Source organism: Oryctolagus cuniculus, chromosome 20, assembly GCF_051225735.1.
Source record: "Oryctolagus cuniculus isolate XC-2025 breed Fujian yellow rabbit chromosome 20, ASM5122573v1, whole genome shotgun sequence".
NCBI lineage: Eukaryota > Metazoa > Chordata > Mammalia > Lagomorpha > Leporidae > Oryctolagus > Oryctolagus cuniculus.
Genome location: NC_142886.1, coordinates 18,115,666 through 18,130,146, shown reverse-complemented (window position 1 = coordinate 18,130,146; position 14,481 = coordinate 18,115,666). Strand labels below are relative to the sequence as shown.

Sequence of the window (14,481 nt, the reverse complement as noted above, 5' to 3'; positions counted from 1 at the left end):
GGGAGTGAGCCAGTAGATTAAAGATTTCTCTGTGTTATGTGTTTGTGGAGGTGTATCTTTCTTTCTCTGTCACCCTGCATTTCAAATAAACAAATCTTTTTAAAAAATAAAAAGTTTATAGTCCACTATTGCTCTGTAGGTCTCTGAGAATAAATAATTTCTGCAGCAGAAAAGCATCCACAACATCTTGCATTTACACATTAATCTATCTTCTTGCAGGCTGAAGTGTCCTTGAATAAGTCAAGTCACTTTTAGGCCTCAGGGTCATCTGTATAATGAAGGGGTTAATCTAAGTTATCGTTAAAGTCCTTCCTGGCAAGAAAATCCTATTATTTTAATCTGATACAATGTAATTTACAATATGTATAATAACTGTTCTATATATGGTAATTAGAAGTCAATGATAAACAGGCATTATAACCATAACCACAATTTATTTTATACAGGCGATGTGCATATTTGACTCTTTTCTTATGTTATTTTCATCAAGTATCTCTAAACAGTTTCAGAGCCTACTATTTTTCCAACACTAATGTGAACATGCTTTCAAAAGACAAAAGTTCAGCATCTTCTATCCCAGTAACAAAGTGTTCCTCATACATCCCCATAAACTTGAGGAAAAGGACTCCACCAAACTTTACAACTATGTTCCTCAACCACCAATCTGAACATATTCAAAGGCCTATAAAATTCTCTAAGAATTTTTTTAAGTTTATATTTTCATTTTACTGAGAGCCTCAAAATATTAGTACAAGCAGTACATAATTAAAAACTTCCAAAAAATATCATTATATCTGTTTTCCACCAAGTATCAGTCAGTGCCTGTTTAGCTGTCAGGGACTCACGTAGAAAAGAGCAATAGTGAGCTTAAAATTTAAATGGATTCCTGCCACAGAGGTCCAAACGCCGTCACCCTTCCCCAGCAGAAGAAAGCTTCATGGTAGTTCAAATAGACGAAGGAGATGGGAAAGCCGAGTCATCACAGAAACTATAGTCGGGACGTATTAAATTGGAAAGAAACTGTCAGATATTATAAGCAATCACTTAATTTAGCAAATTATCATCCATAACATTAAATTAACAATATATTTGAATAGTACTGTGTTGCTAATCAATGCAACCCACCTTTATATTTTGTATGTAAGACTTAATATAAAGAGCTATTAGCTACATATATTTCTGTGATATTATAATAAAGTGAAGTCAGTAATGCAGTCTGTGGGGAGCAACTGGGAGCAACTCGGACTAGACTAAGTTACTGGAATTAAGACTTATTCTATGCATCTGCTTTCCCACAATATGGCGCTGAGAAGGGAAACAGCTTCTACACAGCTGCCTCCAGTTCAACCAATAAACTGTGGGACCTGCTCCTGATTGGAGGAGAGCAGCGTACTCGGCGTGTGGGTAGCAGAGTTGGGATTGGTGGAAGAGGACTATAAAGGAGGAGAGAGACAACATGCACCAGGAACATCTAAGGAGAACACCTGTGCAGCCCCCGAGAGAGCCGGCCGGCGGTGTGCCGCTCCCCCGCGGAAGTGGGGAATGTGGCAGGGGGAACCGCCCTTCCACGGAGGTGGAAGGGACAGTAGCCAACCCGGGAAGAACCAGCAGCAAGCCCGGGGAGGGCCGAGCAGACGAAGGAACGGCGCAGGGTCCTGTGTCGTTCCTCCACGAAGACGGGGAGCGACACGGTCCACAAGGATTAGCATTTAAAAGGGGTCAGTACCTTAAACTAGTTTGAGAAAACACTGCTTTTATGAACAGTCTCCTTTCTTATCTCTTTTTCTAATTTCTAAAGGTTCTGAGCTTTTATAGTAGCAAACTATGGGATCCTGAGTTTAGAGAGAAAGTAGATGGGTTAGACAGGGGTTGGCAGACTGGCCAATGGGTGAAACCCAGCCCTCCATCTGCTCTTGTAAACAAAGTTTTATTGGACTACAGCCACATTCCTGCATTTGTAAACTGCCTATGGCTACTTTCACAATACAAGGGCAAAGCCAGGTAGTTGCCAAAGAAACTATTCTGCCCACAGTGCCTAAAATATTGCTCTTTTGGCCCTGTACAGAAAACATTTGCTGACCCCTGGCCCAGATGAGCTAATAGAACAAAATGAGACTAGCCTCACCAGCACCTGAAAGTTAGAAACCAACAAGTGGGCAACAAAATACTGAAGGGAGGTGAGACAGTTACTATTGGACATAAGCGTCCCTTACAGCTCTTCTGAATCAATCACCCGCTAAGGCGTATATGAGGCTACGTGTACTTGAGAGGACACCCAGCTTCCACTCCTGCACAAACACTTTTCTTTAAAACATCGTCCTCTAACACCTGAAGCCTCTATTCAGGAACGGGTGCCATGCCACAGTTTTAAGCATTATTATCCCCTTTTTATACATCATGAAATTGAGAAGCAGAAAAGTAATTAAGTGCAGGTAGGAAGTGGAAGACTCTGCTAACTCAGAGCTGCCTGATTTCAGGAGAAAATTCTTATAACCCAAAACCCTTCAGCAAGTAAAAACTGTCTTTTAGGTAGGTTTTAGCACAGCATGATTTTAAGAGACAGAAAGTCTCAATGACATTTAAAAAAGCTCTACTTACCTGAAATTCTGTGAATAAGGGCAATGGTTACTACTACAATCACACATCCAAAAAAAAAATACTCCTAATATAAGTCTACTATTAGTGTGTGTGAATGTATATTTGTATCTACAGTTCTAATATATTTGATACAGTAAAAATACATATAAAATAGAAATGCTTAAGTATAATATAAAAAGTTGAAGCAGAGAACTACATGATTTTTCTCAACCCTCATAAATTCATAGCTAGGACAGATCCCTGTAACACAGGACAGATTAACAAGAGAAAAACAAGGAAGATCAATAATGCACGCAGTGTACAACATGTGGGAGAAAAGCAACTCTCTGAAGGCAGTGGATCAGAACTCTATCTTTTTTTTTTTTTTTTTTTTGACAGGCAGAGTGGACAGTGAGAGAGAGAGAGACAGAGAGAAAGGTCTTCCTTTGCCGTTGGTTCACCCTCCAATGGCCGCCGCACCATGGCCGGCGCACGGCGCTGATCTGAAGCCAAGAGCCAGGTGCTTCTCCTGGTCTCCCACGCAGGTGCAGGGCCCAAGCACTTGGGCCATCTTCCACTGCACTCCCGGGCCACAGCAGAGAGCTGGCCTGGAAGAGGGGCAACCGGGACAGAATCCGGCGGCCCGACTGGGACTAGAACCTGGTGTGCCAGCGCCACAAGGCGGAGGATTAGCCTATTGAGCTGCGGCGCCGGCCCAGAACTCTATCTTAAATAGTATTTTAACGGGGCTGGTGCTGTGGCCCAACGGGTTAATGCCCTGGCCTGAAGCGCCAGCATCCCATATGGGCACTGGTTCTAGTCCCGGCTGCTCCTTTTCTGATCCAGCTCTCTGGTATGGCCTGGGAAAGCAGTGGAAGATGGCCCAAGTCCTTGGGCCCCTGTACCCACATGGGAGACCTGGAGGAAGCTCCTGGCTCCTGGCTTCAGATCAGCACAGCTCCGGCCATTGCAGCCATCTGGAGAGTGAAACAGCAGATGGAAGATTTTCTTTCTTTCTTTCTTTCTTTCTTTCTTTCTTTCTTTCTTTCTTTCTTTCTTTCTTTCTTTCTTTCTTTCTTTCTTTCTTTCTTTCTTTCTTTCTTTCTTTCTTTCTTTCTTTCTTTCTTTCTTTCTTTCTTTCTTTCTTTCTTTCTTTCTTTCTTTCTTTCTTTCTTTCTTTCTTTCTCTTCCTCTCTCTCTCTCTCTCTTTCTCTCTCTTTCTCTCTCTTTCTCCCCCTCCCTCTCCCCCTCCCTCTCCCCCTCCCTCTCCCCCTCCCTCACCCCCTCCCTCACCTTTCTGTGTATAACTCTGACTTTCAAATAAATAAATAAATCTTTAAAAAAATAGTATTTTGGCCGGCGCCGCGGCTCACTAGGCTAATCCTTCGCCTTGCGGCGCCAGCACACCAGGTTCTGGTCCCGGTCGGGGCGCCGGATTTTGTCCTGGTTGCCCCTCTTCCAGGCCAGCTCTCTGCTGTGGCCAGGGAAGTGCAGTGGAGGATGGCCCGAGTACTTGGGCCCTGCACCCCATGGGAGACCAGGAAAAGTACCTGGCTCCTGCCATCGGATCAGCACGGTGCGCCGGCCGTGGCAGCCATTGGAGGGTGAACCAACGGCAAAGGAAGACCTTTCTCTCTGTCTCTCTCTCTCACTGTCTACTCTGCCTGTCAAAAAAAAAAATAGTATTTTAACAAAAACCAATAAATTTTAGAGGAGTGGCAAGACAAAAAAAAAAAAAAAAAAAAAGAGCAGTTCCAGGGTTTTATAGGTAAGAAAACTAAAACTATGGGAAGAAACCAATGGACTAAGATCTACTGGAGTATTCTGCTGGTGCTGTCTTTGGGGTGACAAAGGCTGTCTCCAAGAAGAGGATTTACATTTACATTCCATCTTTAAGAGGAAAAGAGGGGAAGAAGGGTAGAAAGAATTTTTGCCTTATCAATTCTGTCCTTTCATTCATTCAGAGGCAAGGCAGAGTCTCCCTGTGATTTAATTATTTAGCACAACAATCCTCAAGAGTTGAGGATAAAATATTTTTTGGTTCTTGCAAAAAAAAAGGTATTTCTAACATTTTGTTCTAGTTACCAAATGTAGTATTATAGGTCCACCCAATGCACAACCTACTTTAGTAATCAGTGGTCAAATCAACTTTCTTTTCATTCCACTCTCTGTGAACTTTTTGAAGTATCCTTGAACTTTATCAACATGTTAAATACACTGAAAATCAAACATTTCACAAACATCATAAAAGGAAAAGCTGTGTAACTCCTTAATGTGAGCCCATCAGAAAAAGCTCTAAAAAGATAAACGAGTATAATAAACTGTGACAGGGAAAAGAGCCCTGCCTCACTCCCATGTGACTCAAGTAAGTGCCGGTGTGCTCCCCCAGTCAGTGCCTGCACATCTCAGAACTCTGAGGAAGGATCCAAACCATCTATGGCAGCCAGATGCAAACCTGAAGACTGTGGGGGCCCTGAAAGTCCCGAAAACACAGAATTCTATGTGCTAACACTACATCTTCCCTACCCCGCTTAACAACAAAAACAAAAAAAGTGTTCCTCATATAAACTACTCCAAAGAGCTCTTTTTTTTTTACTTGCCACAAAGCCAATCAAATAAAGTCTCTAGATCTAAATCTTGACTGAGATTATAACATCTTGTCACCACCAATGAAGACAAGACAAAGCAAAGAGCCTGAAGGTGCATTCTTCTTCAACCTCGAGAAAGGATGCTTGCAGCAGATAAATCATCTCTGGAAAGCAGGCACGCATTTCAGACACAACTCTCTGGCTAACTTCTGGAGGAGAAAACAAAACAGTCCAGGTCTTTAAAATTTGCCTCAGTGTCTTCACTAAGGCTCATGGTGTTTCCAGCAGCCTTGACTGTGCTCACTGCGTCTGCAAGCTGCCCAAACACGACGACCTTCATCAACAAAAATATTGGTTAAGAAAGAAAACAGAAAAAAAGAGTTTAAAAAAGGCAATAAGTAACAAGAGGATCAGGAACAATTACACAATGCTTCTTACCTATATATGAGCCCTCAGCAAATTACTGCTTCTATAACTCACTGGGGAAAAAAACTTTGAAATTAATTTTGAAGCAGGCTATTATGATACAACGTGGAATAACCTTCAACAATTTGGTATTGTCACACAAATTCCAAAGACAATAGTAATTTTTTTTTTCCAAAGGAAGACTGGTAGGACAAACCTTGAACTGCTGAAAATAAAGTCACTGTGTAAATAAACTTGGCAATTTTCCTTTCCTCAAGGTTACACAGAATTAAAGCCAGAGAATAAATAAGAATCATAAGAGATCCATCTAGCATTCACTGTTTCATTTGCTTCCTAAATTTTTTTTTAATTTATTCAGTTAAGAGAGAGAGTGCTGCCATCTGCTAGTTTACTTCATGCCAGGCCAGGGGCCAAAGCCAGGAGCAGGGAACTCAATCTAGGCCCCTCACAGGGTGGCAGGAGTCCGATCACTTGAGCCTCCCAGGGTCTGCAATAGCAGGAAGCTGGAGTCAGGAGCAGAGTGACGTATCAAAACGGGGCATGCTTGCCTTACCCGCCACCTTAACTGCTAAGCCAAACGTCCACTCCTCTATTTGGTTTTTGTTCTTGTTTCTTGAGGTAAAGCTGATGTTCAATACAAAAACATCCTCGTTGGGAGTACGGTAAAACAAGTTTTGACAAACTGATGTACACTGTAACCACCACAATCAGAACGATGAGCATTCCCATCTCATTTGTAACCAATGCCCTCATCCTCTGACCCTGAGATCCTGCAGCCACTGCCCTGACTGTAATTTCCATAGTTACACCTCTTCTACAGTGTCATAAAACAAATCATACAAAATGCAGCCATTGGAGTCTGGTTTCTTTCACTTAATATCATACTTTTCAGATTCATCCCTGTCAATTACATCAGTGGCTTGTTTCTTTGTACTGCTGAGTAGTAGCATTCCAGTGTATGAATATTTCATTGTACAAATACCAATTTCTCTATCCACTCCACCAGTTGACGCACCTTTGAGTTGTTTCTGGTGTTGGATAAGTATGGATAAACCTACTGTAGACATTTATATACAGGTTTTTGTGTGGATATATGCCATCATTTCTTTGGTAGATATATTTCTGAAAGAAAGATTCCTGAGACATAAAAATCTTACATATATTTCATTATATTGATAATTAAATATTTCATCTTTTAGTGCTCTTACAGTAGCTGTTTTCAATTCCCAATTGTTCTTGCTCACACACAGAAAAAACAATTGATTTCTATATATTGATACTTGTATCTTGCAATCTTGACAAAATCACTTATACAGTCTCTGGAATTTTGAACGAAGAACATCATATTGTTTGTGAATAAAGATAGTTTTATTTCCTTTCTAATGTGCATGTACTTAAATTCTCTCTTGCCATATTACACTGGCTGGAACCTATAGTATACTGTTAATTAGTGGTAAGAGTGGAGCATCTTTGCTTTGTTCTCAATCTTAAGAAGAAAGTGTTCAATAATTCACCACTAAATATGATGCTAGCTGTAGGAATTTTGTAAATACCATTTATCAGGTTGAGAAGGTTCCTTTCTACTCCTGGTTTGCTGGAGTTTTCATCATGAGTAGATTTTGAATTCTGTTCATTGATTTCTTTCTTGCATCTACTAAGATGATCATATGGTCAGATGGGAGACTTTTTAAATTTTTTTTATTTTTATAGTTGAATGTTGCATTCAAAATCAACACTGGTGTTCCTGAAATAAGCTCCACTTGGTCATGATATATTATCCTTTTTACTTATTGCAAGATTTGATTTACCAATATTTTGTTAGGGATTTATGTGTTTATACTCATGGGGGATTGGTCGATAGTTTTTCTTTCTTAGTTTACAGATTTATTTATTTGTCTGAAAGGCAGAATGACAAAGGATGGGGGAGAGGGGAGAGCAAGAGAGAGACATCTATCTTCCATCTGCTGGGTCACTCCCCAGTGCCCCCAACGGCCAAAGCAGGAGCCTGGCAAGGGCCACCATGTGCTGCATTGGCTGCCGCCAGGTGCATTAGCCAGAATCTAGCTTGGAGGCATGGAGCACCCAAGGGTGCGAGCAGCCAGACCAGTAAAGGATGAAAGAGACCCAAACAGCAGCTTAACTGCGGTGCTACACTGCTGGCCCTCTAGTTTTTCTTTTCTTGTAAATTTCCTGGAAGAATTTCTATAGAATTGGTATTATTTCTTCCTTAAATGTTTAGATTTCACCAGTAAAGCCGTTCTGACCTACAGTTTCTTTTGTGGGAAGGTTTTTAACTACAAATTCAATTTCCTTAACAGATTTAGGGTTGTTCAGGTTATCTATTTCTTCTTCAGGAAACTTAGGAAGCTTGTGTCTTTCAAGGAATTTGTATATTTCATTTAAAGTATCAAACTTACTGGACTACAGTTTTTTGTAACATTCCCTTACTATCCATTTAATGTCTGTAGGGTCTATAATAATATCCCCCTTTTCACTCTTAATACTGCAAATTTGTTCCTTTTATTTTTGATAAATCTGAGGAGAGTTTTATGAATTGCATTGATTTTTTTCTATATATCTTTGATTTCATATATTTCCTCTATTGTTTTTCTGTTTTTAATTTCATTAATGTCTACTTGAATTTATTATTTCCTTCTTTCTGCTTACTTTTGATTTAATTTGTTCTTTTCTGCTTTTGACAAGAAAATAAATCATTAATTTAAAATCTTTTCCCTTTATATGATAAGCATTTAATTGTACAAATTCCCCTCTAGTCACTGCTTTTTCTGTATCGCAACATTTTTGATGTTGCATTTTCACCTGCTTCAAAATATTTTCTAAATTCTTTTGCAATTTATTCTATAACACATGGATCATTTAGAAGGCTTGTCTAATTTCAAATATTTTCTACTGTTATTGATCTATAGTTTGATTCGCTGATGGTCAACATTTGCACCATTTCAACATTTTAAATGTGTCTATATTAATGAAGATCCCATGTGTACTTGAAAGGAATAAAAATGGGCCGGCACTGTGACGTAGTGGGTGAAAGCCTCCACCTGCATGCAGGAATTCCAAACTGGTGCCAGTTCAAGTCCTGGCTGCTCACTTCCGATCCAGCTCTCTGCTGTGGCCTGGGAAAGTAGTAGAAGATGGCCCAAGTCCTTGGGCCCCTGCACCCATGTGGGAGACCTGGAAGAAGCTCCTGGCTCCTGGCTTCGGATCAGCTCAGCTCTGGCCGTTGTGGTCATTTGGGGAGTGAACCAGTGGAATGGAAGACCTCCCTTTCTCTCTGGCTCTACTTCTCTCTGTAACTCCTCTTTCAAATCAATAATTCTTTTTTTTTTTTTTTTTTTTTTTTTTGACAGGCAGAGTGGACAGTGAGAGAGAGAGACAGAGAGAAAGGTCTTCCTTTGCGGTTGGTTCACCCTCCAATGGCCGCCGCGGCCAGCGCGCTGCAGCCGGCGCACCGCGCTGATCCGATGGCAGGAGCCAGGAGCCAGGTGCTTCTCCTGGTCTCCCATGGGGTGCAGGGCCCAAGCACCTGGGCCATCCTCCACTGCACTCCCTGGCCACAGCAGAGAGCTGGCCTGGAAGAGGGGCAACCAGGACAGAATCCGGCGCCCCAACCAGGACTAGAACCCGGTGTGCCGGCGCCGCTAGGCGGAGGATTAGCCTAGTGAGCTGCGGCGCCGGCCCAAATCAATAATTCTTTTAAAAAAAAAAAGTCAATTAGCTCAAATGTATTGACTATGTAATTCAGGTCTTCTACATCTTTACTGTCTTTCTATCTACCAATTCTGTCAATCACTGAGAGAAGAGGCTGAAATCTCCATGCATGCAAGCATGCTTGCATACAAAAATAAATATGCACACATGAGTATGCAAACACATACATCATCACAAGCAAAATTAAATACAAATTAGGCTTCAAGCTTCTTTCCCATAATACCCATAATAATAGGTATTTCATGTCCAGCGTAGAGAAATTTAAAAATTCAAAAAAGTACTTATCCATCACCCAAGGTGGCTTTATTCCCTACTCTTATTTGAATGGAGAGAGAGCTGGAGGGTGTCAATATGCCAGGCAGGATCCTGGTCCTCTCCACCATCTCAGATCCATGGTCAGAAAGCGAGCTGGAATGCATAGCTTCCCACCCGGTCCCCAGAGGCCATCAGACGTTCACCTCTCATAGTTTTGCTAGACTGAGACAAAATCTCTTCTATTGACTCGCTCTCTGATTACTGCGCAGATCTCTAAAGCCTTTTCCAAATTTAAATATCTTTAGGATACTTTTTATTCTTTTTTTTTTTCCTTTGGACAGGCAGAGTTAGACAGTGAGTGAGAGAGAGACAGACAGACAGACAGACAGAAAGAAAGGTCTTCCTTCCGTTGGTTCACTCCCCAAACGGCCGCTACGGCCGGCGCACTGCGCCTATCTGAAGCCAAGAGCCAGGTGCTTCCTCCTGGTCTCCCATGTGGGTGCAGGGCCCAAGCACTTGGGCCATCCTCCACTGCACTCCCTGGCCACAGCAGAGAGCTGGCCTGGAAGAGGAGCAACCGGGACAGAATCTGGTGCCCCGACCGGGACTAGAACCTGGTGTGCCGGCGCCGCAGGCGGAGGATTAGCCTAGTGAGCCGCAGTGCTGGCCTCTTTTTCTTCCTATAAGATGCCAGTATAATCTGAGTACAGTTCACATATAAGAACATTCTGCCACCTAAAATTACATTTTATTACTATTAAGATAAATAGTATTCAGGGAATACAGGGTAAAATTAGGGCGAAACGCAAATACTAAAAACTGAGTTCACAGAAGCCAGCATTTAGCCTAGTGGTTAAGACATCCACATCCCCCATCACACTCCCTGGGTTTTAACCATAACCAGATTCCATCTTCTGCCAATATAGCCGCTAGGAGGCAGTGGTGATGGTTCAAGTAGTTCAGTCCCTGCTACCCATGTGGGAGACCTGACCTGAATTCCAGGATCCTGGATCTAGTACCAGCCCAGGCCCTGCCATTTTGTGCACTTAAAGAGTGAATCAAACAGTTAATGTCTCTCTCACACACAAATAAATTTTTAAAACCACACACTATGACTTTTGAAAAAATAATAAGTTTAGTACCAATAGATATAAGATTGGCCCAATATCAAAGAGAAAAGCAGTGTCTGCAGTTCATACATTCAGCATTATTTAGTGAATGCCTGCTGTCTGCTAGGCACTGAAAGTAGACCGAGTCCCAGTAATCACTCTATGGACGGGAAGGGGGACACAAACAATAAACTCACAAATACGACACGTGAGGGTGAACCTGTGATGGAGAACCACAAAGCACAATAGCAGAGCGGAGAGGCACGGCACGGTCAGTGCTTCTGTGGTCGGGAATTCCTCACTAGAAGGAGACCTGAGAGCAGGACTAGCCAGAGGAGGAGCAGCAAGTACCCCTTGAGGCAGGGGTGCCTGAGGAACCGCAAGCAGGCACCGGGTCAGTCACTCCTGAACACAACACACGATCTCAAGTCACTTATTCAAAATATAGTACCAAAACTTGAAAGTTCATGATATTTCATTTAAATGAGGCAATTAGACTAGGAAAATTCTGACATTTCCTAAAGGAAGTAGTTTTCAAAAAAGCCTTTTAAATGCAATACTTACTGGTCACAAAAAAATCAATTCCACAAAGTTGTTATATAAGCAATAGCATATTCTGCACTTATAAATAGAAAAGCAAAGGAAAAGACTAAAAAAAAAGAATACCAGGTACTTATTTTTTCAGGTGGCTCTATTCAAAACAACAAAAGGCAGAGAGCCTTCCTTGCTCAGGAAGAGGAGTCACCTGAGATCAGCATCATCCAAGATAAACTTTACAACACTGCCCTTTAATCCAAATATGAATTAAAAAGACATGAAGATGTGTAGAACTTTTCATATGCCCCATTTTCCCCTTGACCTCTCTCCCGGCTTTACAAGTCTCAAAGGCTGCGTGATAGTTTACACAATTTTTACACATTCTGTATGTTGCAAAGATCAAGGTTTTAATTTTCCACAATCAAGTGTAAAAACTCTAAAACCACAAGCACGTTTTATCTCTTCTGTTGAGACGAGGCACAGCTGCAACTGAAAGCCCGACAGTGCTCGAGTCTCGGAGCTCACACACCAGCAACTCTTCAGACCTCCTGACCACATGCCTGCTAGCAAAAGCCAGGCCAAGAGAGTCTTCCAAGGTTTTCTTACTGACCATACCAAACCTCCCTTAATGGTTCTTCTCTGGCCATCTGAAGCAAACCAAATGCCACTGTGTACAAAACAGCACTGAACACAGTTACCCTGCCGCTCCACCTCAGAATACTTGGAAAACCAACAACTACTGCAGTAAACAAAAAGCTGCTTGGAAACAGGCCGAGGCAATTGCTGGAGTTTCAGTATTTAATGTTCACCTCAATGTGATACAAAATATATACAAAGAGCAAACAACGAGAAAGAAGAAAAAGTAATTTAGGAACTTTTGAAAACAACATTTAAATCTGTCCAGGTTCAAATTATGAAAAGGATAAAAGAATCTCAGCAGGTGGTCTAATTTAAGAAGATGGTGATACTGGGTAATAGCAATTAAACCACTACTTATAAAAAACACTTGTTTTATGTTTTCCCTTAACAGAGTTTGTCAGTGAATTTAACATGAAAGAAGTGTAAGGAAAAAACAGGGAAGAAGCAAAACTTACGGGGATGGAAAACTCCTCAGCCACATACTTCAGTAAGGAAGCTTCTCTGGCCAGGAACTTGTTCCTTTCTTTCATATTGCCCTGCAGTTGTGTATCAAACTCCTTTCTGACCACAGAAGCAACAGAGTCAATAATCACAAGCTTAACTCCTTTCGAAATAATGTCTTCCTCCAGAGATTCGATCCTATAAAAGCAGAATGTGTAAAATGATAGATAAATCTCAGCTACAGTAGAAAAATAGGGTATTGCACAGGTTTAAACAACAAAATGTTCTTCCCTAAGTTACAGGAATGATTGCAAGAATTCAGTAAACACAACTTATTTTCAGCTCCTGTACACAAGTGTACTCTTGCAGAAATAGAGCAAAGTGTTTTCATGTAGTTTCAGAATTCCATGATTCCTCTGTACTTCTCAAGCTCCAACTGTAGAGTTAAACTGCTTGTGGGAGCCAGTCTCCAAAATGGCCCCCATTTCCTCCAACCTCCTGTCAGTTCACATCCTCGAACAGTCTCTTACCACATTGGGCCAGACAGAGTTGGTCCGAGTGCCCACTAACACGTGACACCATTTCTGAGAGTAGGCCATAGAAGACTCCAGCTTCCATCCTGGGCACTCCTTCCTTGCCCACTCTCTCAGGGAACCAAGTTGCTATGCTGTCATTCAGTGGAATGGTGAAGAAGAGACCTCTGGCCAACAGCCAGCAAGGAATACAGGCCTTGCAACAACTACATGAGTGAGTTTGGAAAGAAAAGCTCTGGCGCCAGGGCCAGCATTGTGGTGCGACGGGTTAAGTCACCACAGGCACCTCATGCCAACACAACTTCATGTCCTGGATGCTCCACTTCTGATCCAGCTCCCTGCTAATGTGCTGGGAAATCAGCAGAAGGTGGTCTGAGTGCCTGGACCCCTGGCACCCATGTGGAAGGCCCAGATGGAGTTCCAGGCTGCTGGCTTCAGCCCGACCCAGACTCAGCCACCATGGCCAAGTGGGCAGTGAACTAGCGGTTGGAAGAGCTCGCCCTCTCTCTCTCTCCCTCTGTCTCCTTCTGTCTCTGTAATGCTGCCTTTCAAATAAATTTTAGAAAGAGAAGAAAATAAATACCCCAGCCCCTATCAAGTCTTGGGATGACCACATCCCTGACAAATAGCTTGAGGGTAACCTCTTGAGTGAGTTTGTACTAGAAAAACCCAGGTAAGCCACTCCCTGTACCTAACCCTCAGAAACTGTGCAAGATAATAGATGTGTGTCACTTTAAGCTGGTAAACATTGAGGTACTTTGTTAATAGATCAACATATAATAAATATACCACTGTAATATTTAATTGAAAACATTTTTTCATTTCATCTTTTTTTCATTTTTAAAGAAACACTTCAATCAAAAGGCTACAGCAAATCAAGAATATGGAAATAATTATTTCCTGTACATGTAATATGTCAGGATACTTTTTTTACTCAAAAGCTGAAAGCTATCTTCAAAGTATTTTTCCTGAAACATCAAAATCTGAAACAGCATACCTTTGCATAACTTCATCACAGCTGAGTTCCCGATAAAGATGAACTTTACTGCTTGTCAAAAGTAATTTTTCTTCGGTGTTAAAATATCTGGGAAAACGGGATTCTGCTATCTCAATCAGTCTGGGGGAGGGAGAGAGAGCACAAATGGAAACAATCAATGATATTTAGGGCCACACTGCCAAAGCTCTAATGAATTTGAGCACGGAGCAGGTTTCAGGACAAGAGCTTAGTCTGCCCGATTCGCACACGGGCCCTCCTTCCCGAGCACTAACAGAGGGTTGCCTTTGGAGCATGAGTCCAGCAAGGGCTTGGGACCTCTCACCTAAGAGCAAGCAACAGTGTCTCCAAGACTTAGCTCTGAGAATAAGTATGGCTTTCATAAATTATATTTTGACTAGCAGCCACAACATGTATTTAGTAAATAAGAAAATCACTTCTATTTCCTTCAACAAAAAGCATATTTAAACAAAAACGGTCTATTATCTTTCTAGTAATCATATATCTAATAATCACATATAATTATATAATCATATAAGTCTCCATGACTCATTCCAGAAAAATATGCTTTCTCAATTAAAACTTAATTCAGACAAATAAATGCTACTCAGTAGTTTCTTAGTAAACAGAAAATTATCTAAGCAAATGAATGC

General features: G+C 41.6%; 1 protein-coding gene across 34 annotated transcripts in view; it reads right to left on the bottom strand.

The window, feature by feature from the left end:
* Nucleotides 1–14,481, bottom strand: part of RAD51B (RAD51 paralog B) — a 657,779-nt gene that overhangs the window by 590,024 nt on the left and 53,274 nt on the right. For 33 of the 34 annotated variants that reach the window (XR_016226494.1, XR_016226495.1, XR_016226493.1 and 30 more), the window contains 2 exons: nt 13,832–13,951; nt 12,316–12,499 (listed from right to left, as the gene is read on the bottom strand). Coding sequence is in view for 28 of the 34 variants with exons in the window: in XM_051826348.3 (XP_051682308.1) it covers nt 12,316–12,499; nt 13,832–13,951 (304 nt within the window). In the remaining 6 variants the exon portion in view is untranslated. Of the gene's footprint in view, nt 1–12,315; nt 12,500–12,831; nt 12,958–13,831; nt 13,952–14,481 lie in introns of those variants that run through there. The other variant, XM_089322168.1, reaches the window with a different exon arrangement.